The 21,952-nt window shown below is 39.5% G+C and overlaps 2 protein-coding genes across 19 annotated transcripts in view; one reads left to right on the top strand and one right to left on the bottom strand.

Moving 5' to 3' along the window:
* Positions 1 to 10,237, top strand: part of LOC137106359 (proline-rich protein 5-like) — a 22,677-nt gene extending 12,440 nt beyond the window's left edge. For 6 of the 14 annotated variants that reach the window (XM_067489495.1, XM_067489494.1, XM_067489492.1 and 3 more), the window contains 7 exons: positions 336 to 442; positions 1,246 to 1,337; positions 1,411 to 1,551; positions 3,668 to 3,812; positions 4,021 to 4,287; positions 4,685 to 4,798; positions 9,390 to 9,904. In XM_067489495.1, coding sequence (XP_067345596.1) covers positions 336 to 442; positions 1,246 to 1,337; positions 1,411 to 1,551; positions 3,668 to 3,812; positions 4,021 to 4,287; positions 4,685 to 4,798; positions 9,390 to 9,892 — 1,369 coding nt within the window. In that variant the 3' untranslated portion in view covers positions 9,893 to 9,904. Of the gene's footprint in view, positions 1 to 335; positions 443 to 1,245; positions 1,338 to 1,410; positions 1,552 to 3,667; positions 3,813 to 4,020; positions 4,288 to 4,684; positions 6,891 to 7,008; positions 7,092 to 9,389; positions 9,905 to 10,100 lie in introns of those variants that run through there. The other 8 variants (XM_067489499.1, XM_067489501.1, XM_067489500.1 and 5 more) reach the window with 8 other exon arrangements.
* napepld (N-acyl phosphatidylethanolamine phospholipase D) lies at positions 10,049 to 21,952 on the bottom strand. Of its 5 annotated transcripts, none has more exons than XM_067489504.1 (10): positions 21,731 to 21,952; positions 18,496 to 18,571; positions 15,897 to 16,010; positions 15,272 to 15,412; positions 14,457 to 14,681; positions 14,250 to 14,353; positions 13,950 to 14,115; positions 13,494 to 13,642; positions 12,865 to 12,979; positions 10,049 to 10,275 (listed from the first exon to the last, which is right to left on the bottom strand). In XM_067489504.1, exons 1-10 carry the CDS (start codon positions 21,835 to 21,837, stop codon positions 10,144 to 10,146), a joined length of 1,329 nt encoding a protein of 442 aa, XP_067345605.1. In that variant the 5' UTR covers positions 21,838 to 21,952; the 3' UTR covers positions 10,049 to 10,143. The 5 variants fall into 5 exon arrangements, with proteins under 5 accessions (XP_067345605.1, XP_067345607.1, XP_067345608.1 ...); XM_067489506.1 differs by having other exon boundaries at positions 18,496 to 18,575; positions 21,731 to 21,951; XM_067489507.1 differs by lacking the exon at positions 21,731 to 21,952 and adding an exon at positions 20,535 to 20,870 and having other exon boundaries at positions 18,496 to 18,575.

Below are 21,952 nucleotides of genomic sequence, written 5' to 3'. Positions count from 1 at the left end.
CGGTGAGGTCTTGTGTGCCATGAAGATTAAAACTCAGATGCTCAACTTCTTTTAAAAACAACAGCTGAACCATTATACTAATCTCTACCTGTATTCATAGTTTATCAGTGGAAAATCCTGTTGTTTTAAGTGTCACACACTGCTGCAGCCTTTGTTCTCAGCATGAACAATATCTTTCCTCATTTCCTGACTCTGCTGCTGTTTAAACACTGCAGCTTGAACACATTGATATCATTGCATCTCGTACATGTTCAGCACTTGGATGTATCAGTGATGGTTTGTGTGTGTATATGTGTGAACTATGACTATATGTACACTCGTGCACTTTTCTGCAGGCACCTGCTGAAGACTGAGCTCGGCTCCTTCTTTACTGAGTACCTTCAGAACCAGCTGCTCACAAAAGGCATGGTCATACTGAGGGACAAGATTCACTTCTATGAAGGTATGTATATTTTAACCTTGGATTATCACCTGATAATCCATTCATGGTATCTCTGGAACAAAAAAAATACAACATTTGAAAAGACATAAAAATGTACAGTATCAACATCCACTGAGGCTTTTAACAAATTGTAACTGCAGCTCTGACCCAAGCCAGTGAATCATTTCAGGGAAAGCCACAGATCATTGCTTGGGAAGTTTATCGGGATGTGACAAGTCCAAGCAGGGAAAAATATTATGGACTAAGTAAACTTTTGAAATTTTAGTTTACTTTGTGACAACATGCTTTGTGTCTCTTTACCACTGTTCCTGTTGAAGGTGACATACTTGTGCAGCACACAGCTATAGTGCCCCCCCTCCCCCACCACACACACACACACACACACACACACACACACACACACACACACACACACACACACACACACACACACACACACACACACACACACACAGTCAGATTAAAGAAGAGTCCTTGTAGAGAACAAGGGACACAAAATGATTTGGTTCTCTCTCTTGTGGTAGGTGTGACCTTTATTTAAAGCACCTTTTGAAATGACACAAATACACACACACACGCACATCAAACAGTACCTGAGACAAATTTTCAGTGCTGTCGTCAAAGGAAGTGCTGCTTTATATCAATATTAATTCAATGAGAAGTGTAAGATAACAGAAATCACGGTGACTCACAGACCCATTGTTTTCCTGGCTTGATCAATATTGGTTAGTATGTGTGTGTGCATTGACTTTAGAGGTACATTGCAAAATGTTCATTGTGTTTCTCCTAATTGTGTCCAATAGGTCAGAAGTTGTTGGACTCTCTGGCTGACACATGGGACTTTTTCTTCTGTGATGTTCTGTCCATGCTGCAGGCCATCTTCTATCCTGTGCAGGTACATACATGTGGTTCACTCACATGTTAATATTCACCACATACAACTGTTATGTTGACACGTGTGTCTTCAGGGCAAGGAGCCATCAGTGCGTCAGTTGGCTCTGCTCCACTTCAGAAACATAATCACCCTCAACCTGAAACTGGACGAAGCACTCGCTCGACCACGAGCCAGAGTTCCTCCTTCTATAATACAGATGCTGCTAATCCTACAGGTACATGCACACACACACAAGGTTTTTGTTTTGTTTGCTATAACTCTGCTCCATACACGCCAGTAAATGCATAGCACAAATATGCATAGTTTAGGGGGGGCGAGGGAAGAGGGTAAACGACACCAGATGGGGAAAGAGAAAGCAAGAGAAAGAGTGAGTGTTTTTTTTTTTAGCAAAGGGATCTCACAGGAAGTAATCTCAGTGTGAACACTAAGCACAGTTGTCTTCCCATGACCACTTAGTACCCTCTGCACCCTGCCTTTGCCTGCTTATCAGTTGACATTTGGCAAAGGTTGAGGGGAATAGTTCTGTGACTTTGACTTGTCTGTTACATAATGAGAGCGCAGACATTCACGTGTCCCTTATGGATAATTTTACATTTTTTAGCTGAACTGGGTTTCTTTGGTTTAGTTACTAATTTGCTGTGCAGTGACTTGTAGTTGGAATTTACTGGTCAGAGGTGGATGTGGGCGAATGTAAGTGGATAAAATGTGTGTCAAGGTGCATGAACTCTGAGTATGTGAGCGTGTGCTTGTGTGGGGGTTTAGTTTGTACGTCACTGTAACCCCTAAATGACCCAAATCTGCTGCTTCCACACTCAGAAAATCTCACACACTGAAACATTTTAAGTGGTCTGTTTTGGTTTGCTCACAAAGAATATCAACTCAACATAAACCTAAGAAAAGGGGAGAGAACAGGTAAAGTCAATGATACAATGGCAGAGAAGAAAGCCAGGCAGCGGAGGAACCATGGCGAGTGTTAGAAAGATCAAATTCAGCACTGAACATTTGCTGTTTTTGCTACTTCTTGTTTCATCTGTTAGTAATTTCCCTTTAATTCTTCTAAGATGCTGTGACGCCAATTCACTAACGTCTGCTCCATTTATGTGGTCTGTTTCTGTGCTGTGGTTTTGATGCATGAGCTCACTAATTCAGAGTATTCAAACCTGATTGATCTCTTCTATGTTACTTGAAAGACGCTGAAGCGACCTGATCCCGTACAGTTGCTATCACCGATCAGGAAAGAAAGTTAAACACCCTGAACCTTTGCAACACAGAAGGACTTGTTACTAACGACGACTCTGAGTTCATTAAACAGCACCATCTTGATTATGAGAGTAATGTCGTGGGCCCTGGTCTATTTAAAACTCACAAGAATCAAATGCACAGTCAGTTGGAGCTTTGCTGCAAAGATGAAAGCTGCAATTCCTGTGTTTCCCAGCAACAATTATATATACAACAACAATTATTTTTGGCCACGTGGAACAAGAAAACCCATCAGCAACAAAAAGGCCACTAAGGGCTCAAAATGCTCAGAGTTCACATACAGTGAGGGTGGATGCATGTAAAGTAAGAGCTTATGTTGAAAGGAAGAGACACCCCCTGAATTCCCATTGTGGAAATTGGTTGTGGCTGTTCTCTGAAACCAGCGCGAACCCATGTTCCTCAAGCAGTTCTCAGTATTTTATGTTAACAGTGGATCAGATGAAAGTGTAGTGCTCATACACTTATAAATCTGCATGAGTATTGTTACTCAACTCTACAGACCCTCTCGAGTCTAACTTAGTGGTGTTTAGTACTTGTTGTAGTTGATTTGGTTAATTCTCGTCATCAGCATCATTTCTACAGAAACAAGCATCTGTATTCAAAGAAAAAGCTTTTCAAACCCACTGTTCTCTGGCCCTTCAACAAACTGCACACACATGCAGACATAAGCATTGAGGCAAAGTAAATCAGAGCTAAAAGGGGAACAAACACTGAACTTATAATCATAATGTGGCAAAAGACAAAGTAGTGCTACTGTTGCTTTGATTCCACAGGATGTGTAAATGGGCAACTGCTTGCTATAAAATCATAGTGTCTCCTACTGGCAGCTTTAACTCTATTGTGTTTAAAACAATATCACATTTAGCAAAGTAGGAGATCTTTGATTCTACATGCAGTAACTGGCATTGATAAAACCACAAGACCCAATTTAGATTCTCTCTCTCGCTAACTCACTCGAACTCTCGGAAATGTTTTCACGGCTTTTAAAGTTTCCATTACCACCAGCCAACAACTAACGTTTGTGTTGGTGTATGTTTCTGTGTGCGTGCGTGCGTGTGTCTTTGATGCAGGGTGTCCATGAATCCAAAGGTGTGACAGATGACTACCTGCGTCTGGAGTCTCTCATCCAGAAGGTGGTGTCTCCCTACCTCGGGACTCATGGTTTATTTTCCAGTGATGGATCTTCTAATTTGCACTATTCCTCCTGCCTATTAGGTATTCACGTGCCAGTGTGTGTTTGTGAGAGTGCATGTGTTTGCAGAAAATTAGCAGTGGAAGTGTTTCTAATTTCCAAGTTCCTGTGTTTAAGTGTTCTCCTGTACTTGAGGTTTTCTGTGGTGGTCTGCAGCAGTGTTCAGTTGTAATGTAGTTAACATGAAAACATCATCTTTCTATCTTTTCCCTCCTTTCACACTTTTTTCAGAAAAGCGTTTGCAGCGGTCCTGGACCTCTAAACCAGTCAACTCCCCTCCTGGCAAGAACCTGGTGGTACGCTCCAAGAGCTACAACGTTCCTATGCTGACCCCTGTGGTGGAGTACGATGTGGACTCCTCCACAGGAGGTGGCACAAGCATCAGACGACACTCCGTCTCTGAGATGACCTCCTGCTTGGAAGAGAGCAACTTGACCACCAGCACATCCAGCCTCTCTGATCACTCCCCAGCTTCCACGGCCTCCGCTGCACTTTCAGGTAAAACTTCATGGGAAATAAGTAATGCAACAACTTAACTTTAAAGAATGCAGAAGTTTTGTTGTTTTTTTTCTGGAAGGATCGATGCCGCAGATTAACTTTTAAACAGTGCATCTCTGACTTTTAAATCAAACTCTAACTTTAAGAAGACCAATTAAAGCATTTTGCATTTTACTACACTTCATACAAACATATTTTTTATATATCTCTATGCCTGAAAATAGGAATTTAGTTCCGTTATAATTTCTCATTGTTGCCACCTTTAAGCCAAAATATTACCTATGTAACCTACAGATTATTGATGCCACTGCGTTGTTCACAGGGAAGAATAAACAAGACTGTAGTTAATTGATCATTTGGTAACTTATTAAAATTGTGTATTGTCCAAACAATACAGACACTGTAACCTCGCGCTTGGACCCCCAGCCCAGAGACACTGACAGCCCCATAGGTCCCCATCCTCTCCAGCTGCAGCATCACTCCCCCTGCATCCTCGCAGAGCCTTCTCCAGGTGAGGACACACACTGCACAGACTTGTTGGTGTCGGGTTCTCCTTCGCCCTCTAGAGTTCTGGCCGAAGACACGTGCTCGTGTTCCAGTCCCTTGTCCAGTCCAGAACTAGGGATGGACCACACCCTGGAGTTTATGGACTCAGAGCCGGAGCACGACGGCATCTTTCTGGACTTTTCAAATCATTGTTCTGGAGAGTCGACGCATAGCAGAGAGAGCAGCAGGCAGAGTGTGGCATGACACACAGATATACACCGATGCAGTGCTGAGCCATGACATTCTTCCCAACCTGTGACCTCCCTTTCCTGGACACTCTAGATCACCACCTCACCTTCTTTTCACCAGAAACGGCTGTGACACTGTCTCCGAAATGTGATCGCTGCCACTCGAGTCAAAGCTCGTTATCCCATCAGGTGCAATTCAGAAGCAGCTCTCAGTTCTGCTCTGCTAAAGGTATGCAACTTATCAGTGTTTGAAGGGAGCAGCAGTTCACTTAAGAAGGACAAATGCAGACTTTCTGCTCTTTACGGGCACCGTATGGGAAATGCAGACAGATCAATTACAATGATGAGTACGTGTATTTTATTTTTCACAGCCACAAATCTTGGATTCATTTTGTTCATGGCTGTCGGCTTTGTCTTAACAAAGACAGTTAGAAAAGGCATGTAGTCAGTAGCGATCCCAGAGTTTGTTGGGGCCCTAGGCAATATTTCCTATTCCAAAAATTTCAAATTCATAACTTGGCATTCATAGCTTGAAAGTTAACTTAGTCGGACACAGCTTTCCTCAGTTTACTACAGAAAAAGTATTGTTCGAGCTAGTTGATTATTTAAAGCTTGTAGCTAAGTTAACAGTCGACTTCTGGTGTCCCACCTCTAGCACAGCTGCTCTTCTAACTTAGTTAAGTAAGCTAACTCATATTAAATGTCAAAGTAAAGAAAAGAACTGTCTATTCAACTGTCTCTTCACCACAATTATAGCTACACTAACAACATTTATCTAAGGTTATTTTGTTTATTATATTTAATCCTTATTATCTGCTCCACTTGCTTTTTTCTCCTTGAGCTTATTTTTGTTAATTCATTACACCTGTTTGTTTACACTGAAACCTGCGCTACTTGCAAGGGAGTGAGAGTCTGCAAGCTCTTAGGGAGGTCTGGGGCCTCTTAGGGAGGTCTGGGGCCTCTTAGGGAGGTCTGGGGCCTCTTAGGAAAGTCTGCGACTGGTAGTGTCACTGTAAAATTTGCACACAGCCAGTGCTGTATATAGTTTAACTGTTGTTGGAAATTGGGTGCCCCCTACTCGCCTGGGGCCAACACAGTTGCCTGCTTTGCCTGTTGGCAAGGAGCGCCTCTGCATGTAGTCTGTAGAGAAAAAAACTGGGAGAAATGAAGGAAAAATCTGCTCTGAAATGCTCCTGATGGGGTGTAAAGCTGTGCAGATGATGGATAAACAGACAAAACCATGATGCAGATGCAGCTTTAGAGAGTTTTGCCTGGTGGAATTAGGTCTTCAGGGACTATTTCCAACTAAATTATTTTTTGTCACGTTTCACGCCTAAAAATAAATAAACTCATTTTGACTATTTTACGTTTCAGTTTAGCCACTGGCCCCCTCTGAAGCTATGTGCAATCATACCAGTCACTTGTCTTTAAAACTAAACTATTGTCAAGACTCTCTTCAAGACCAGGGCTACTGAATAGTTTTGACAGTCTAATACAAACCTAACATTTCAAATGTACAAGGAAAATCTCCAGATTGACACTTTTGTTTAAAACTCAACATATTTAATTAATTCTTAAAGTATTACTTTGAATTTAGAATTTTGTCTAACCTGCTAAATGATTATCTACAAAGCACATCAAAGACAGGAATGGCTAGAAGTTGTTCCAGTGTATGTCTTTTGGTTGTTGTTTCTTTTAAACCTCCTCTAAATAAGATCAGTTAAAATGTTCACATCCCAGTTCTTTCAGCTGCTTTTATGTTTGAATGAACCCCCTTTGCTTGGCAGCATCATGACCGAAGCAGTCAAACTAATTAATGTACAATTAATTTAAAATGAGATTTTAAATAAAGATGATCATGGTAACGTATCTTCTCTCAGGTAATTTCATTTTTTTTTTTGAATAATGCCTTCCAGCAATGATGAATTCAAAAAAGATCTTCTCAGCACTTAAAATTATTGTTTTGGTTTTATTCTAATGTTTTCAGATCTTCTTCCACTTACTGTCAAATCAAAATCATCCCTGAAACTTGCCTCTGCGTCATCACATGGAGGATGTGTGAGTGGGTGGGTGAGTTCTGTCACGTCACGCTGATATTCGGGACTTTTTTCACGAAAATAAAAAAGTTCACAAATATCCCTAACAACCGGTTGTATTGACAAAAGCTGCAGTGATGATCAGGGGACAGTGGAATTTGGGTGTTTTGATTGCAAAATATTTGTTCATCCAAGTCAAAATGTTCATAGCAGGGCTTTTTCCTCAGACTAAATGGCTAAAGAGAGGGGCTAAAATATTTACCGGGCTCGTCTCTCAACTCATAAATAGCAGAGAGCTATGTGTTTAGACACGGTTATACAAATCCAGTATGTTTTCCTCAAGTCTGTCTAAGCAGGGACAAACAACCCTTAATATGGATTTTCTATGTTTACACATCTGGGAGGAAATAGCATGCAGGCCACAGATGCTTCCTTTTTTGTGATGAAATCTGTGCTGGCAAATGATGCACCCCATTGGATGTTTCTAAACAATGAGATCACCTGTGTTTGACAAAACAAAAAATATCTTAAAGCAACGTGTCTTTTTTTTTTTTTTTAAATCTGCAAAGTGTGTTGGACAGGAAGGTTTAAAAGTGCACAAGAGCCCTTTAAATCCTGGCAGGAAGGAAAGGTGATGAGTTAATGAGATACACCTGCTAGTCAGTTTGGGGAAATACACACAAGCAGTGTTGAGCTAAAAAAGAAAAAGGGTGGGGGGTGTAAAAGTATATTTCAGATTTATTTAATTTCCTTATGACTTTCCTAAATGAAAAGAGTGAAGTAGTAATAAATATAAAGTTTTGGGGGCGGTGGTTTAAAGAACAGACTGGATTTCCTGGACTTCCCTGTGTGGCCATGTGCTGTTGGATGTGTACTGATTCCCAGGAGCAGCAGGTTTGAATGAATTTTCTTTATTCTCTTGCTCATCTCTTTTTATTCCAGGGCCCTTGTAAACTCCAATTCATAATCTGGAGTTAAAATTTGTTTCCTTTAATTTGCTTTATTGAATATAGACAAATCAAATCAGTCTGATAACTGTCCTTGCACTCTTTCTTTTTGTAGCTAAAAACATTAAGGTTCAGGTTTATTATTGGGCCTGGTGCCCAACCTATATTTAAGTAATTTTTAACTGCCAGTTCTCGTTTTTGGCATCTTTATATTTGCTAACCAAGTTGCTTTAAAGTCATAACGGACACATCTGAGTTATGTTGAAAGAAAATCCAATCTGTTCAACACCAGACAGAAAAGCCACTGTTACTGTTAAACATCATGTTGTCTACTTGTGATGTTAAAGCCTCAATTTTATTTGGCTATTCTGTACTCTTTATATATACATACATTTTGTGTAGTATTTAAAAAATAGCCCATTTCCTGCAATGACTGGCCAATATATTAACACATGCAACTTCATGCCCATCTGTCTGAACCGAGCTGAAAAATTTCCCCCTAAAATGCGTTCAGTTAAGTCTTTTACTTGTCGTTTTTTTAGTTTTTAAGGAAATCATATCAAAGTAGTTAAGTCTTTTTTTTTTTTTTTTTTTTTTTTTTATTATACCACATATTTACCCTGTCTTTGAAATTCTTACTTTAAAGTGAAGATGTTTACTTAAGGACCAAAAAGTCGAAGACTGGTAAAATATATTGTTAATCAGAATAGCACTGTAATGAGAACGGCTAAGCACATTTTCTATGATTGTCCAAACCCTTTCCCATCAGATGTTTGGAAACAAAAGCATGGTAGGCTTTAAATTGTTGACAAAAAGAAACAAGTTTAAAATGCAGATTATTTATTGGGATAGTCAGTGGCAAAGACCTCGTTTAAAACATTCACCCCAGTTGGCCATATTAGCTATAACCAGACTATTAAATTAAGCTCATACGGTGCTGCTTATACATTCTGGCTTTAAAAAACTGGCATTAAAAATAATAATAGCAACAGTTGCACTAAAACTATTTTACAGTTTCTCTCTGAAGCAAACCTCTATTGACTGAAATTCTAAGAAGTGAATATGTAAATGATCACGCTGATGCCAAAGAGAAAAGTCTTTGTGCTGTGGTTGCAGAGGATCAAAAGCAAACGTCTAACGCAGGAACACTGCACAATATTTGCAGTGCATGAAGCTGAACCCAGCTCAACTTCTGCAAACATCTGCATTTTGTGTAATGAGCATACAGGTGTTGAGAGTTTATGATGTAGACACCAAACAATGTTTTCTTCTGACACATCTGTGTACTTTAGGGCAGAATACATTCAGAAAAACATTGCTCTGTAATGTGGCATTAGCTAGCACCAATCTCTGAAAAATGACTGTTTTCATTGTTTATATCCCAGCTCACAAGAATGTCCAGCTGCACGTGGGCATCAAGAAGAGTCTTCAGATTGAATGCGCTCGTCTGTCCAGCTTCAGAAGGTTTGTCATTCTACCCCACATTTGTTCCTATACACATTGCATACTCCATCTGACTGGAATTCACAATGCATGCTTTCTTAATTTGTATTGTTTATGTCCAGAAAGTCAGAAAAATAAATCTGGTCACATGTTGGCCTCTTTGCCAGCAACATCCCGCCAAATGCACATTTCTTTTAACTTGTTTTTAACTTGTTCCTCTGGTCCGGAACATCGTATCTGCCAGAAATCTTTTCTTCTTGAGGCTGAAAGGTTTTCTAAAGCAGTCTGCAGACCACAAAAAAACACATTCAAATTAACGTGTACAAAAAGCAAGTTACCACCTCAGAGACATGGCTGTAAAAATCCTTTAAACGTGATTATTCGTAACTGTTGCTTCTTATGGATTACAAAAGGTATTTTTTTTCCTGACAGACAATTTGACTGAGCTGTTCAATGCCCTATAGTTTTTCCTTCAAGTGCAGTTTCTGTAGGTATTGTCCAATTACCTCGTGATAACAAAACATTCAGTGTGTAAACAGTACTGTAAATCATTTTCAACTGGGAAAAGCTGCAAACCTACATACGTATTTTATGCCTTAATCACTCGAGTTCATTTTTATTTAATGAAAAACATGTTGTGCGCTTTGTTGCAGACACATCTACAATAACTCTGCCCACAAAATGCTATGGAGAGGATCAGTGAAGAACATCTCTGTCCTGTGATGCTACAAGACGAGACTCCCCGTGGTGCAGAGTGAAGAACGATTCTGGTTTCAGTCCTTTCTGTTCCAAGGCCTCTCTGAGACGAACTGGTGGCTCCAGGTAGTACTGAATCGAAAAAAAAAGAAAATTTGAGGATTAAAAGTGATCCTAAAGCATCACTATCTGAACTTAAAGCGTTTTTTTTTAGCTCCGTACCTTTGTTTTGAATGTTTGAGCGGCTTTTGTCAACTCTTCTCTAACTGCCCCAGAGCCTGTATTAAACTATGTTAGCTGCAGAAACAGTCATGCATCTTAACAATGGCACCTTGTGTTTTGGTGCGGTGCTAGAATATTACCTTAAGATTAAAAACTCCTACCTCAGATTAGGGCATCATTTTTATGAAGCCTCTTACTTTGCTTTCAGTGAGGAGTAGGATTGCTTCAAGGAAAGGTAGTAATGTCCCTTTTTATGACATTCAGAGCCACAGTGTATACATGTTTAGATTGGAGTGACGTTTTCCCTACTCTTGCTTATGTGTCCCAAGGTGTGTGTATGTGCATCTAGCTCATTTGTGTTAATGCCGTGGTAACATTTCCAGCCACACTTCCTTATTGGTATTCAGGGTGATCAGTTTAATCATGAGGGCCAGATAAACTACTGATTCATATAAATGCAGCTTGTTTTTATAGATGTAATGAGCTAAACTCAGGTGGAGAAACGAATATGTAATGCAGTTACTGAGATCATAAATTTGATTTTTTTTTTTATGGCAGTCGGCTGTGATCAACCTAAGTCAGCCACATCTTCACTGTTAAAATCATGAGAGCTGGATGTTTCTATTAATAGAGAAAGGAGTAATTTCCTAAGTTAATATTTATAAATTGTTCTCACTGCTGCACCTAACAGTAGGTCACACACATTGACACCCTGAGAATGTGTGACCAGTTAGGAGTTATTTCCTGCTAAGTAAATGCTCAGCCTATTTAGCATATTGGCTTGCTAAAGATACTGGAGTACTTGTGGGGGACACTAAACTAAACTAATGAGCAACAGTGTCTTGTAAAGCTAATGTCTTTGACTCGTTTTGGATTAAACTGACTAGACTCTTTACCCTTACACTAGAACCCTTCTCTGGCTTTGATGTCTGCCTGGTGGCTCAGTGGCCGAGCATTGTTTAGGATGCAGAAGCCCCCCAGTGACTGAGTGAGATACTCCCACATTACTGCACTGAAGGTGATCATGTTCAGCGTTTGTTTACACTGTTTTAGAGGCCACTGTATAATAATTTGAGGGTTTAGTTGTAAATGAACTGTACTGCATTGTAGGGATTAGTTTAACCTAGTAAACAACCTAATAACCAATGACAAACCTAAAATGTTATGTAAATAATCCACAGTTTTTGATTTGATTATACCTGTAGTTTCTGGGTATAGCTCAACATTTTAGGAAATCTGCATTACCAAGAGTCAGATGAAAAGCTTTCTGTAGCTGGAGTGAGAGAGACTGGAAATGGGGTAACAACTGATCTGGTTCTGTTCAAATACAGAATCCACAAGCTCCTCTACAGCTCACTAATTAACCTGTTACATCTGATTTGTTTCTTTGCACAGTTACTCCTAAAGTCTTCACTGTAGCCTGGCAACATCAGGGAGAGGATGGGACTCAACAACACAGCCAAAGTCTGGACAAAGCCAGGCAAGCAGTTTTCTCAGTTTTAGACTTTACTACATTAGCCAGGTTCAGCTATTTTATAAATGAGTTATATTTTCATCAACCCCCATATAGCCACTAAAACCTACAATGGATGTGGCGTCTGTCAGTCTGGAACCCTGACAAGCTTATTCGTTTGTGCTGAAGACTAATGGTGTTGTCCAAAAACAATCCTAAATAAACTCAGCCAGACACACAGTCCTACTGGGTGACAGGTTTCTTCGTTCCAAACCTTTGGCCGAGGATTCTTTAACAAATGATTTCCCAAATGCTCTGAATCGTGTCTTTGAAAAGAAAAAAACAATGGAGGGTTTTTTGGACAATAACAAATGTCTACAGCACAGAAGTGAGATAATCCCGGTTGCACACTGACAGGCACTATAGCAATATTTTCATTAGTGGTTTTAATGTCTCTATGGGGATGGTTGAAAATGACACTTCAGGAATCTTTTATTCTGAAAACGGTTCTTTGGAAGAATCCTTTTCTAAATTTTCGGTTTTGTTCACAGACACTAAAACCAGCAATGGATCCTTCACTTCCCATGTTTGTTAGTCATCAGTCGGGATTATTTTAGTTGTTTGTGCTTTAGACCTGTATTGTTGTCCAAAAACTATTAAACACCTCAGCTACACAAAGCCCCCCACTGACTGACATGTTTCTTCATTTTGAAAAATAAAGGCCCTTACAAAAATATTCTCTTCATAATTCCACCTTAAATGTTGCATACGCACAGCTGACATGCTACAGTACAATTCAGAGCATGTGGGACATCAGGGTCTTGGTTTTTGGAATGAAGAAATGTCACCCAGTGGAGCAGTGTTTGGCAGATGGGGATTTAATAGTTAATGGACAGCAATGAAGATCTACAGTAGAGACAAATAAGCTACTGCAGGCTGCAGACTGACTGGCCATTGCTATTAATTATTAAAATGGCCAAAATTATACTATAACCCCCCCAAAAATCAATCAAGTAGCACATCAGTATTAACTTTAATACCCTTACCTCATAAGCCAGAGCAAAGGTCCCCCAGTGAATAGCCACAGACTGTTTGGCCTGAAGGTCCTGGTGAATCTGAACAGCTTCCTCTGGATCTACATGCTGCCCCTGCATCACGTCCCTTTAAAGAAATAAGAACCATGTTTTTATCTCCTAATGGTTGTGGATAGCGTTTTAGTACTATGCTAGTTCTAAATACATATCATATCATAAGTAAACTGTTAGTAATTAGATTTAAGACTTCAAGGAAAGTCAGGATTTACACTGGATATCTTAAATATACAGTGTTGCTGAGGAGAGAACTGTCACTTATACAGTAGCCATTTTATTAGGTACACCTATATGGCTTACTTTACACATTATACAATAAAAATTATTTCTAACTTATTAAAACACCATCAGTTCTGTTGAGATTATCAAGAAACTAAATGTTCACTGTTGAGGTCATAGTTAAGTGGTGCTGAACTAGAAATCGCTTAACAGTTTCAAATTTGTTGGTCCTTTTTACGTTAATCAGGGGGTAAAATATTAGAAACACCTTGGTACAAAGCCACCAACAACTAAGACCTCAAGGTAGTGATCACAGAATTAGAACTGGCAGTAAGGTTGGTTTTGATTTCTTTTATGTTCAATACCTTGGCAGATATGCTCCAATGGGGATTGCTGCAAGGTCAAATGGTCCAAAGCGTCGTCCTATCTCCTGGAAAGAAGCACAGTAGCCAGTATCTCCAGCGAAGAAGAATCGATGGTCTGGACCCAAAATGGACCAGCTGCCCCATAGAGACTGAAAGGGCAAAGAAACAGCATAAGGATGTGTTTTATGTACTGAGTCTGCTTTGAAATAAAAATTTACCAAAAGTAAATGCCATTTCCAGTCTTGTTTGATAAAGACATGAAATATGGTTTTGTTACTAAGAATTTCATTGTGCAGGGAAACATGCTTTCTGTCTGTGCATATGACAATAAACACTTTGAAACTTACAATGTATAAATATTTTTTAAACTTAAAGGTTGTTACACTTGTATTATGGAACTAAAAACACACAGGCAGTATTTGGTATTAGCTCAGCAATAGTTCTGATAATAACTACCTTGTTATCATCCAGTGCTGTGCGTTTACTCCAGTGCTGAGAGGGTGTACAAACAAATGTAACATCATCATGACCTGGGACACAGTTCTCCTCCCACCAGTCCAGCTCCATCACATTCTCACAGCCCATCTTTGCCAGCCAGTCCATCAAACCCAGGGGCACGAACCTATAAAATATACACACTGGTCTGAGTGGCTTCTATGTAACATTGGATTGTGTTTACCAAATGTAAAAGTGCTCTAATGATGCATAAAAAACAAAAGGTTCATAGTGTTCAATTAAAATAGTAATCACACATACCAGCGTAGCTCCCCCCCAAAGCAGGCATTAAGACTGGCCACAGATCCGGCATCCAAATGGTCATAATGGGAGTGACTGATGACCACAGCATCAATTCTGGGCAGCTGTTGACAGGACAGAAAACAGAGGAACAAGTCAAATAAAGTACATTTGTTATAATACAGGAAATTGCTGAAATATGCTAAACCCAAAAACAAAGTACTAAACCTGTTCCACAGTGCAGGGAGGCCCTCTGTACCTTTTGGGCCCCATGAACTGGAATGGCGAGGCCCTCTGGCTGAAGACTGGGTCTGTTAGAATATTCAGCCCGTCCATTTCAACAAGAACTGTGGCATGACCCAGCCAGGTGACTCTCAGACCTGGACCAGAGTCTGAGAGGTCTGGGTTCTTGACAAAGTAAGGTTCCATCACTGGTAGCTCACTGTCTAGAGCCTAAAAAGGAGGAAGGAGAAACAACAAAGATGGATGACAAGAGGAATGAAAGGAACAAAAGAATAAGAACATAATGGCAGTGAAAAATAAAAACCACCACTCTTATTATGAGGAACAAGGATTCAGTCATAACCATAATCTCACACTATAATAAAGTCAATCCTCTCAAATCACTGTATTACAATCATCATCAGACTTTTGCTTTGTTTTGTGTTTTTTCTTTCCACATTTTATACTACTAAATGCTGTGTGAAAGCAGCCAGCAAGGTTTCCACTAGGAGCTATAAATACTGTGTGGGCATTGAAGGGCAATGTTTCTGCGTAGAGAGACAAGCACTTCTACTACAGTCATTAAATACTAATTCATTGTTATTTATTTAAATGATCATACAAGAAATATACAATTACTAAAAGCATTTAAGAGGGTGTGTTTTTATAATCCTTAAATTGGGACAATTTTCAAAACAATACAAATCTAATCGTACAGTGAAGCCCTACTGGGACTTTTACTTCATAAAGCTGCGTACAATAATAAAGCCAAGGGTGCAGTTAGTGGAAAAATACACACTTTTTATCTCACAATTACCCACCTCTTTACTAGTTGGTACATTGCTGTGATTTTTATCCAACAACATGAACCTGAGCAGCATTGAGTAGGAAGGGAACCGCCATGTGGGCCAGGGATTGGCCCAGCGGCCATGTTTGTCTCGATGAGATTTCGTCACTTCTTCCTGTAATCACAGCTATATATTAGCCTCTTATTTAGCCTTGCATTGTAAGGCCACAATATTTAAGTCTGTTTGTAAGTGATTTCAAATATGCAATACTAAAGCCAGGTAGATGCCACATTGAAGGTAGGAGTTAAATGAAGATGATTTTACTGGAGTTGGAGAGGTAGTAGGCAGGTAGAGGAGGTGGTTTAAGGTGAGCGAAGATGATCGGTGAGCGTTCATCTTCAGCCTCAGCACCTCTCAGCATTTCACCATCCTGGTCTAGTTTTTGCAGTGTGTTTCAAACACCTTTACCACTAATCACTTTTCAGCCAATTTAGCATGTCAGCGAGAGACCTCTCTGATTGGCAAATCAGTGCACATGAGACCAAGGGCTGACAATATCTGCACCTCCATTTGCAACTTCTCACTCTGTTGCTGCTATTGCTTTGATGCCAGCTTGGTGTGTCATGACATGAAGGATGACAATAAGGTGGTGTTTTACCTCCAGCCTGTAGTCGAGGCGAAAGCTTTTGCGGGAAGAGTGGGAGGAGCTGCTCTTCCTTGGTGTCTGAGTATCCACAGGTCCACCTTCGGCACCTCTCAGCATTCCACCATCCTGGAGTAAAAGTACAAATCGTCACATGCTCCCATGAGCAAAAGTTCTACCTATGATTGGTAAAACATGAAAAATTTATTTGAAATCATTTTGGCTTTCTGGTAGCTTTGGGGGTATCAACCCTACCCTTTGAGTTTTGTTAATTAGTCTTAAAATAATTATTACTGCAACAACAACATTGCCAGGCACATGAATAACATATCGGTGAAACAGAACTAGCAATTATATGTAAAAAAATGGCATTTTTGGCACTGAATGTAGAAATTCCTAATGGCCTTTGTATAAATGTTGGTGGGTTCCATAGACCTCTATCTGCCTCCAAGCGTTACAACCTTTACAGTATCCTTTGTCTAAACTGAATTATAAAGAACTTGTTTTAGCTGGTGACTTGAATTGGGATTAGTTTAGGATAGTTTCTGATGATTTTAATCTTACTCAGTGGGTCAGTTTACCTTATCCTTTTATTAAAAGGGGGTGACCAAATTTTATCGGATTACTGACCAACATCTAATCTATCACTATTGACCAAAATTCTGGAAGCTTGTGTGGGTGAGCAAGTAGAGTATTTATATTCTAATGCCATCTTAGATTTTGGTTGCAGCGGACAAGAAACCTCATTGTGCATCACTTTTTATTAATTTGTCAAAAGTGTTGGACACACTTGACCCTGATATCTTAAAACTCCTTCAGTCTCGGGGCAAGCAGTCGCTTGGTTTACAAATTATCTCAGTAATAGGACTCTAATAGGTGCATTAAATAAGACGGCCTCTGTTCTGAATTTGTTTCTGTCCACAAGGGGGTGCTGCAGGGTTCTGTATCAGGTCCATTCGTTTTGATTATTTATCACAATGATTTAGTTCTAAATGTGTCAGATGCTAATTAGCATTTTTATGCTGATGACACAATCATTTACTGCTGTAGATCAACTCTTGTACAGGCCATTGAATCTCTGCAGAAAGCCTTGGTTGCTGTTCAGCACTCATCACCTCGCTTAAAACCAGTCCTCCATGTAGACAAGACTAAGCTTATGTTGTTCTAGGAAGAGGCCACAAATGAGCACCTCAGTGTCCACTCTCAGGGGAAACATTATAGAAGTGGTTCACATGTATTGATGACTCCCTAACTTTCAAGCCACATGTGGAAACACTTGTGAAGAGGCTGAGGATAAAGCTGGGTTTTGTATTTTGCAAAAAAAGCGGCTTGTCACTGGACTATGGAAATCTCTTGTATTATCACCGCTTCAGTTCAATGTCTCTGAATGGTGACCTCCATTTATCATGCTTCTCTGAGGTTCATCACTGATTGTAACGTGTCCACACAACACTGAGTTATATTCTTGGCTGGGATGGGCTGCTCTTGCCCCCCATAGGATCAGTCATTGACATATTTTCATATATAAAAGCAATACTTGGATCGTTGCCTACCTACATGTGTATTCCAATTGTACAGAGAAGAGCTGAGCCTTATTCTTCCTGTTCAAAAGATAATTTGTTGCTTCCTGTTCCATTTGCTTGTAATGAACTGAGGACTTTTGTCCATTCTGCACCTTTTGCTTGGAATAAGTCGCAGAAAGACTGGAAACTGAGTTAATTTCATTGAGTGCTTTTAAATCCAGACTAAGAGTTCTCGAGGCCAACTCTATAACGTGACTTGTTTTCATAGTTAGCTTATAAATAAAAAAAATAAAAAAATTTTGTTTTCATTTGTGTTTTAACTGTGTTTTGTATTTGCTGCCTATCTTGGCCATGACGCCCTTGTAAAAGAGGTTTTTAATCTCAGTGGGATTTTTTTCTTGGTTAAAAAAAAAGGCTAATAAATAAACAAATACATTTTACATTTTTACTCTGTGAGGCCTTCTTCATGGCACCTACACTGCGATCAAAAGAGCATTAGCTATGTTATACTGGTCATGGCTAGTCTTGAGCTGCTGGCCTTCAGAGGATGAGAGATGATTAAAGAGAAACAGAGGTCAGGTGAGCATCTGTCTACTTTCACCTCTTTAGATCTTTTTACTTTACAAACTTGTTTTCTCTTTAAACCTAAAGGGCACATGACTTTTCATAACGGGTGATTAGTAGGTTTTGAACAGCTCCTTCAGGCATTTTGCCACCTTTTTGACAGAATTATTCGAAGAAGCCAACTATGATGTGTAAACTGCCAGTTTTCCCTTGACAAATATAAGTCAAGAAGTTACTGAAAATAGACCTTGATCACAGCAAACAATTATCATTAACACTAAGGACTGTGTAGCATTTAGAGCAGTCTATTAGCTGCCAATTTGAATCCTGCTTCAGCTGAATGGCTTAATGTGAGCCATCATTAAAATATCTACTATTGTTCAGGCCTTTATTGCAGAAAAACACATGTCCATTGGATTCTCTAAAATTACTTTGTTACATTATTTTTCTGTCACACAAGTTCTAATTAACCCTACTGGTCTTGGCAATTTCTGCTTCAAAGTGGGGAAAAAAAAACAGTGTATTACCTCCACCAGTCCTTTTCTCTCCTCAAGCAATGCACTCTCTGAAGAGGATGGCTTCTCCATGGGCTCTCTAGCACACCTAGCTTACACACACACACACACAACATAGTTACAGAATTTCTAGCTGTTGGAACTGCTCTTCTGTTGAACAAAAGTTAAGCTGTAAGCAGGTTTGGGAGGATCAGGGCAGCGTTGCACCATCACACTAACAACCAGGTTGCAAGTTGGATCCTTACACTGACCTAAATGCTATTGCGATGATAACAAATCACATTATACAGCTGATAGTAAAGGCATAAACATTTGCATAAGAGAAGATCAACTTCACTGTATTCAAATTAAGCAGGTGTCATTGTATGTGCTTCCACAGTGCAGTGGTCAAACCTTATTATGCTAGTGTGTCAGTCTTAGTTCTCAGCATCTTGACAGGAAAGATTAAGGCATGAGTTGCCCAACGGGTGTGACAGATAAAACAGACAAAGAGTATTTTTTTTACCCTTGTGTAATCCAGATTATGAAGTAACTAGTGGGCTGAAGCATGCATGACATAAAAATAAAGAAGGTATTCAGTTTAAATAAAACCGGGAGGGGACACATGAACTATTGTCCCAAATTGACATAGACAGACTGTGGTGTACTTCTGTTTACCATTTTCAAACTTAGCAGCACTCATTAACTTAATTTATTACAGTCCTGGCATAGCTCTGGCTACTTCCTCTTTGGATAATATCCACAGAGGTGCAATATTAAACCCTGAGCTGAGCCTTACACTGAGCTACAGGCCTTCCTTACAGCTGAACAGACCCATGTTTAAATGACATTACTTTAATATAGGAGTCCTGGACTGAATGTGTGACAAAATAAAATTATTCAACCGGTAGGAAAAAAAAACGAGACAATGGAGTGAAGCTGACATTTTACTATCCATATACTAACACTTTCACAACCCCAAATCAGCAAGTCTAATCACAAGCCTATACCCTGCTATTATCCACAGCAATCATAGTTTCATATACACCCTCACTAAGTACTACCCACTCACGAATCACTATTTCATGCAACTATACGTCATTACACACACAAAAAAAAATGCAGGTGACCATTTCCCTCCACGACTTCCACTTACTAGCTGAAGAGATGATTATAATGGTTTCTTCATGTTAATGAGGAGATGGATTCTCTGTTTTGCTGATGGAAAATGTAGACTACTGGTGTGCACACCAATGCATCACTGCACTGATGCAGTATAAGCCAACTGTGCACTTCTCTGGGGAACTCCAAACATTAAAGCTGTGTGCTGATGATGCACTCAGCCTCATGAATGGACCTGAACTACAAACACTGGGATCACAATGGAGCTTTGTGAAGCACAACCAAAGCAACAATTTATGTAGCTGGCCACACAAACAACAAAACGCCTGAAGCCGGACTGTGTGTCACCCCTGTTGTGAAGTCATTTTAATAAATCATTTGACCAAGTTATCAAACAGGTTACAGAAAGGCGTTTTTATGCAAACACAGTACTGTTATCACAGACACACAAATGCCTTATCAGTTAGTAACCCCAGGGTCAGAGGTTCGAATCCTGGTCCTGCCTGGGCAAGACACTGAATCCCTAAATGCTCCCTGTGGGTCAGGTGGGCAGCTTGCATGGCAGCCACCGCCATTGGTGTGTGTGTGTGTGTGAGAGAGAATAGGTGAATGAGAAGCAACAATGTAAAGCACTTTGCAGAAAAGCCAAACGCACTAACCTCTGGGACTATCAAACCAATAATAGCCGAAACAAAGTCCAATTTTAGACATCGAGCATTTCCTGTTTCAAAGGTGTGAACAGACGCTGCCACGGAGCAGATGAACTGACTACAACACACGCTACGGAGACTAACTTTTCCTTAAACCCAGCGAGGAAATGTGCCAACATCGCTCCAACACCAACAGCAATGCAAACACACAACGGAGGACGCTATACACACTTTCGACACCCACCCAGGGTCTCACCGGTTACAAAACACACCAACAGACACAATTTCCAGCCAACTCACCTGCAACTTGAACACAATGGCACCAGCTATTTTCTTAGCGACGAGTCAGGTCTGTTGCGTTTAAATTCGCCATGCACGGCGGTGCTGTGAGCCTGGTAACGATCCTAGTAACGAGCGTTCACACGGTACTTCCAGTCCCCGTTTACAAAACGTGTCTCTTACCAAGCGGCGACTGGAAACTTACAATTATTAAATGCGACTGGAATATTATATATATATATATATATATATATATATATATATATATATATTCCCCTCAATGGTAACACGCAGGGTGAATACTTCCATCCGTCGGCAAGGATCAGTGGTCGGTACCAGCTCCGTCTCTCTGACGTCGGTACAAAAACCCTCTGATCACGTGACCGCGCGAATAATTCCCATGACCGCGGGACTCAAATAGAGACACGTGCGGAAAACAATACTTTTCTGTGTGATGATAATAATATTAATAATTAGAAGAAGAAAAAGATGATGGAGAATGACGATCTCAGTAATTTAGGTAAGTCATCGAATAAATATATCATATTGTTTCACAGTATCATTAATGTAAGAAAAATATATGGATGTTTTATTTATATATATATATATATATATATATATATATATATATATATATATATATATATATATAAAATATATAAAATATATATATATATATATATATATATATATATATATATATATATATATATATATATATATATATATATAAAACAGGTTTGTTTAGCTAATGTGTTCATATCTTATATAATGTTTCCAGTATCTTAATTTATTGTTTTGCAATCTAGTATTTAAAGCACAGAACATTAAATGTGAAGCCTGTAATCTCTATTAAACATTTAAAATTACAAAATTAAAATGGGATTTCTCTAGATACAATACTTATTTGAAATTATTTGAAATTGGATGATGCCGATAAAGGTATTCTAATAATCCTACATTGTTACATTTGTTTTTTTTGCTGAACTACTAATCTATAATCAATATAATTTACGGCACCAATCATTTTCTATGTTGCAAGTGTCACTGGCCCTGGTTATGTCCAAGACAACCTGCTGCTGCAAACATTTACGCTTAGGCAAAGTAAAATAATGAAAGTTGAATTTGAAGGGTTTTGGAAGAACAGGGGGCCAAAACTGGAGCTAGTGTCCACCCAGCACGACGCTTGGTCTACAGACTTGACTGTATAAACTTACTTTGAGTTCCGCCTCCTGATGGATACTGGCGCAGACTTACTCCATTTACTAACCATAGAGCTGCACGCCAGTAAAAAATGCACAGCCCTACACAACATTATTTTCATCTTAGTTCTGAGTAGTTCGCCATATTTGCACAACGGTTTAAAAAAGAAAACATCCAGATGACACAAAGTTTCAAGTCCACAACTCGAGGGAAGTTGTTCTGCTGCCGGAAACCGG

The sequence above is a fragment of the Channa argus genome, chromosome 21 (genome assembly GCF_033026475.1).
Source record: "Channa argus isolate prfri chromosome 21, Channa argus male v1.0, whole genome shotgun sequence".
Classification (NCBI taxonomy): domain Eukaryota; kingdom Metazoa; phylum Chordata; class Actinopteri; order Anabantiformes; family Channidae; genus Channa; species Channa argus.
The sequence above is the reverse complement of the archived record's forward strand: the minus strand, read 5'-3'. Positions and strand labels throughout refer to the sequence as shown.

What these genes read in the sequence shown, in the direction of transcription:
- napepld (XM_067489504.1), bottom strand. Translation starts at nt 21,837, where the DNA reads ATGAAAATAATGTTGTGTAGGGCTGTGCATTTTTTACTGGCGTGCAGC. An exon ending in AGAGAAAAGGACTGGTGGAG is followed by an intron (nt 16,011 to 18,495) that starts GTAATACACTGT and finishes CTTTTACTCCAG; the next exon opens with GATGGTGGAATGCTGAGAGG. An exon ending in CAGCACTGGATGATAACAAG is followed by an intron (nt 13,643 to 13,949) that starts GTAGTTATTATC and finishes TTGCCCTTTCAG; the next exon opens with TCTCTATGGGGCAGCTGGTC.